Here is a 5,616-nt window from a genome sequence, read left to right as displayed (position 1 = left end):
TAAGTGGAATAGGCAATTTTATTAAGACCCAAATACAACAACTGATTTGATCGGAAATGTTAATGTATCTTGCTGTTTTTATGCCCTCGCGGACCATATCCCTGTCTATTTGACGCAAAAGAGTGTAACACGCTGCATTTACCCATTCTTGAAGCTTTTCACGAAATTGTTGCCTAATCTGTTAAGCATTTAACTTATGTAAATATTAAAATTTTATATACTTAAGAATCACATATAGCAAGTTGATTGCATGTAAATTGTATATTATTATAATATTATTAAATTTATTATATTATCACCATCTTGCATTCGATTATATAATCTGGTGAGCTAATTAAAGAGAATTCTATTATTTCGTTGAGTTTCGTCAACAGCTGTAAAAGGAAAATATGTAATTATTTTTATGATGAATAAAGACAAAACGTTATAAATACTATCTCTCATCTTTGTTAAATTGATTGTAACATACATAAAAATATCTAACTATTTAAGTATTTACTATACTTTTGTAACTCAAAATTTTTTACTTTTAATTGCATCAGAATTATTAATTGTTAATTATTTTAAATTTACTTACATAAATAATGATATTGAATTTTATAATAAATTTGTTCATGTTAACTTTTTCATCTTCCATAGACCATAAAAATAAAAAGGTATTCATTTCAGACAAACTGCCAGGATCTGGCAATCCATCGCAAGTCATATATCTAGTCCACTAAAAATAATAAATTAATTATATTTAAAGATATTATCAAATGTGCTTTTATGCAAATTACAAGCCTTTTAATACAATTATAATTCATATTTAATTTAATATTTGTTATCCAAGAATAAATAATTAAATGATTAATAGTGATAATAATAACTATACATATGCAAAAAAATGTATATTATAATAAAGAAAAATATGTATTTTATATAATCATCTTATTATATAATTATTTATTATAAGTATACAAATAAGAAAAGATAATATTTACATTTTCTTCTTCTTCGGAGGCAACTAAATATTTCATAAATACACTTTTGTAATCACGAAGCACAGACAATGTATCTTCTAATTGAATTTTTCGCATTTCTGCTTCGCGTTTATCGAGCAATATTTGTCTCTCCGTATTGTACTTTTCTAATCGAATCTCTTCCTGTATATCTTTAATCATCTGCATTCTTGATTAAAAATATTTTATTAACAAAATAGCGAAAAAGCTCAAAGTGTAATGTGAGCAATTATTTTCTATACTAACATATTTTATTAATATTATTGATTTATTAATTTAATTAAATCTCGATAGTTTAAAAAATTATCAAAATAGATTAATTGATAATACATTATGTAGACGTCCATTACTATTAATTAATGGGTATTGATCATTGATATTTCTGTGTTAACATTTTATTTACTGTGTAATTTAAGTAATCAGATTTAATTAATTATTATTTCCTATAATTTTTTTTTTATTGTCTAAACTCATACCTAATTCTTTCAGCTTCAGCGGCTGCAGATTCCGCTTTCTCTTTTTCTAACGCTTTAAATGCTTTTTTAGTCATGTTTTCAGTTTCTAAAGTTTCATTAGGCTAAATTGATCGAACGATGTAATTATCCTTTATTTGATAAAATTTTTATGTGAAAAGTGTGCACAACTTATACCTGCGAAATAAAGTATCCGTTATTATTCTAGCACATTATTTTACATTGTGTATATAATATCCTACGATATTTGTAAACCTTGAAAAATATTGGAAAAAGAAACAAAAAAGAGCAAATTATAATTTTATATTTTTCGTATATAACTAAAAAAAAATTAGAAAAACAAGAAAAAATATTTCTATCGTTATTTCAAACGATATTTTTAAAGGACTAAAATATCAAATAATTTGTTAAAAAATATAATTTAAAATATTACTATTAAAATAAAGTATTAATATTGTACATCTTATGCATTTTTAATGTTTCTTTTGTATAATGACAAAGCAGATATGCGTTGTATGTGTGTGTGTGTGTGCGCGCGCGCGCGTGTGTGTGTGTGTAATATGAATAGTAAATTAAGCACTAAAAAACATATACAATACACAGTAATATATTCAAAATCGTAGATACATTATTTAGTGCAAAAAAAATAATACAAAAATAAAGAAGATAATGTATTTATACGTTTTCTAAAATGTATACGGTGCTGCGAGAGCAGAATTACCTGTGTCTTATTCCATTCACGCAGCTAGAACAAATTAATACACATTGAAGTTATAATACAATTTTCATTTCTATAAACATATTTGAATTAATTTAAACAGTCTTTATAAGAAGTTTTGCTTTAATGTAATATGCATATACACACACTTACCTTTTTGAGTTTATTAATTCTTATTAAAATATAGATATATTTGTAATAATATATAAAATTATGTATATACTATCATTATTTGTAAATATCATTATATAAATAAATACTTTATCCATTACATGTACTGGTTTACAATTATTTAAATATAGAAAAACAAAATATATAGATTGATAAAAAAATGGTATTACACTATTAGATAAATAATACATAAATTTTTAAAAAATTCATTACGGTACAAATATTTTACATTTCCATTAATATATCAGAATGTGTGAAAGGTGTCATATAAGTACTATCTAATAATAAAAAAGTATGCTATATTAAAAAAAATTAAATTAGTAAATTATTAAAAAATATTTCTTTTTTTAAAAAAGTTTAATAATTATAACATTATAATTAAATTTAATTCTTTAGTTCTTTCCTAAATAAATAATTAAATAACCAAAACGTACTAGAGATGAGAAGGTTGGTAACTTTTTTATCTTCGGCAATTGCCAATATACATAATCTTTGTCTTCTTCATATTCATCATATTCAACAGTTTCAGAGTTGGAACGCGAAAAATTATTATTTTCAAAAAATAATATTGTTTCCCCTTGTACTTTATCTCTAATTCTGTTCTCTGTTTCAACAATGACTTCCTTTGGATTTCCAACGTTTCTCTGAATGGAATTTCTACAAACAGAAAAATCTTAATTAAATAATAGAATAAAAATCTTACGTAAAACTAATGATTACTCAACAATGAGAAAATTTCTTAAATAAAATAAGGTTTATTTAAGTTGTCAATAGATATAACTTTTTATGCAAATTATTGTGGTACTATTTGATTTCGTACTTTACATCGAGAGTATTTCCAGGATTGAAAAGAATCGACTTATCAATAGTAGAACGTGACATTTTTCCATCATTTCCTTTTTCAGATTCCATGAGTACATCCGCGTAATGCAAACGCTCTATTTCTTTTATTGCGTGTTGATATTACAAACTAAAAGTCTGTTATTACTTATAAAAATATTTACAAAAATCGGAAATTAAACTTATAATAATTAAACACATTGCGTTATAAAAAAAAGAAAATTATTATAATCAAGAAATTATGCAAATTAAAAACTTTAATTAAACTATCAATGATTGATTAATTTTAAAAATAAGGTTAAACAAGAATATGTCAAATGCGTAACAAAATAAGCACTGAAACGACTGATTGTACATATCTATGGAGCAAAAGGTGTTAATGTGGGCCCCCATTTTGTTTTTTCTCAATTTTTAATTTTTTACTTATATATTTAATTAATAATATGTAAAACTATAATTTATTAATTTAAAGTTAATATATAACACATGTAAAATGATTAAGATAGCTCACAAAATGGGAAAATAAACTAAATATTAATAATAACGCAATGAATAATTATCTAAATGTGATGATGAAATAGACTCCGTTGTTATATTTTTACAGAATTTCTTCTTCAGATTTATTTTAACTTTCTATAAAGTCTAAATAACTTATATACACACATTTTTATAGATGTACAGTTGTGGACAGTACGCGCGGTTGCACTTTTTTTCGATAGGTTTCAGAACTCAGTCTTGTTTTTAGAAAGGTTAAGTGTAAATGGTTAAATCCATAAGTAAGAACCAATCGCTCGATAAGCAAGCTACATTCCGAAAAAAAGTGTTGTAACCATTCTGTCCACTACTGTACATATAGATATGTATACGTAAATATTGGGCATATTGATGTATCCTGATACGCATGCAATTTTATTGTGCTCCGCATACATGTTCACATTCTTTTTACATAATGCTGATTGTCTTGAGTAATTATAGTTCCATACGTCATAATCATACATTCTTCTTCTTTTTGTAAAATTATACTGTTTAATATAAAAAAAATAATAATAATGAGAAAACATAAAAAATAATTAAGAGGATAATTTTTATATTATCTCTTTCACAGAAAAAATCAAGTTTGGAAAAATATAAAAAAGTTGCTCATACATAATTACAAATAAAGTATTATGTAATTATTAGATGAAATTGCAAAAAAAATCAATGCTATCATTATTTTGAATATATAATAAATAACTTAATTTAAAACTTGAAATAACGAAGCGCCTTATCGGTCCGAGTGTTAAGATGTCGAACTATTATATCAATACTATATAATATACAATCATTTAAATTGAATTAATTTTCAGAAATAATTCAATTTAAATGATTGTATATTATATAGTATTGATATAATAGTTCGACATCTTAACACTCGGACCGATAAGGCGCTTCGTTATTTCAAGTTTTAATATAAATGGTCTCGTTTCCAATCATATAACTTAATTTACTCATTCTTTTCCACCATCATTTCCGCTCAATTATTCGTCTCTAAGTACATTATTCAATTTACTTATCAATTTAAATTCGGATTCTTATTCGTTTTCTTACGAAACGAATTCATAATGCATAAGGAATTCGTTCCTCAAAAAACCTAAACGTCCAATTCTACTTGACTATAATTCTACTTGACTGCCCAATTCTACTTTCAGAAGATTACAAATTAATATTTGCTTCACGACAACGTGTCTATCCTATACTGCGGTTACTATATGGCAGTTCTGGAGTTAACGTTGCATTATCGTTCGAATTACTCTTCCTATTCCTTTGATTTTGCTTCTGCAAATTTTATTTAATTCTTTAAACTAAAGAAGCGATAAAAAAGGCTTGATTTATGAACATTTCGGATATTTAAAAACGCATGGCTCAAGGTGATATCTAAAGACTTCCTAAATAACACGCATGTTACACAAGATACCTAAAAGACGTTTTTTAGATATCTTATATAACAAATGCTAGGTTTTTTCTTACAGAAATTCTACGAAATATACAAATTGTCAGAAATATATTGTCAGAAGCATATTCTATTTACGCAATATCTCTATTTATGCAAACATCTATACAACAATCGGTATTGTATGTAAGTTTCGTAAAATTGATAAACAAATTTCGAAAAATATATTGTAGAAGAATTATTCATACATAATTACATAATACTTTATTTGTAATTATGTATAAGCAACTTTTTTATATTTTTCCAAACTTGATTTTTTCTGAAAGAGACAATATAAAAATTATCCTCTTAATTATTTTTTATGTTTTCTCATTATTATTATTTTTTTTATATTAAACAGTATAATTTTACAAAAAGAAGAAGAATGTATGATTATGTATACACACTTTGTATATGTATACACTTTATAGATGTATTTATATA

General features: G+C 24.3%; 1 protein-coding gene across 1 annotated transcript in view; it reads right to left on the bottom strand.

Moving 5' to 3' along the window:
- The window catches only part of LOC108755904 (protein CASC1-like), a 12,032-nt gene extending 8,704 nt beyond the window's left edge, over positions 1 to 3,328 (bottom strand). The window contains exons 1-7 of the mRNA XM_018499308.1: positions 3,184 to 3,328; positions 2,798 to 3,020; positions 2,196 to 2,219; positions 1,478 to 1,578; positions 984 to 1,170; positions 578 to 718; positions 300 to 374 (exon numbers count right to left, since the gene is read on the bottom strand). Coding sequence (XP_018354810.1) covers positions 300 to 374; positions 578 to 718; positions 984 to 1,170; positions 1,478 to 1,578; positions 2,196 to 2,219; positions 2,798 to 3,020; positions 3,184 to 3,275 — 843 coding nt within the window. The 5' untranslated portion in view covers positions 3,276 to 3,328. The remainder of the gene's footprint in view (positions 1 to 299; positions 375 to 577; positions 719 to 983; positions 1,171 to 1,477; positions 1,579 to 2,195; positions 2,220 to 2,797; positions 3,021 to 3,183) is intronic.
- Positions 3,329 to 5,616: the final 2,288 nt, after the last annotated feature.

This window comes from Trachymyrmex septentrionalis, unplaced genomic scaffold (assembly GCF_001594115.1).
Source record: "Trachymyrmex septentrionalis isolate Tsep2-gDNA-1 unplaced genomic scaffold, Tsep1.0 scaffold9, whole genome shotgun sequence".
In the NCBI taxonomy this organism is placed as follows: domain Eukaryota; kingdom Metazoa; phylum Arthropoda; class Insecta; order Hymenoptera; family Formicidae; genus Trachymyrmex; species Trachymyrmex septentrionalis.
The sequence above is the reverse complement of the archived record's forward strand: the minus strand, read 5'-3'. Positions and strand labels throughout refer to the sequence as shown.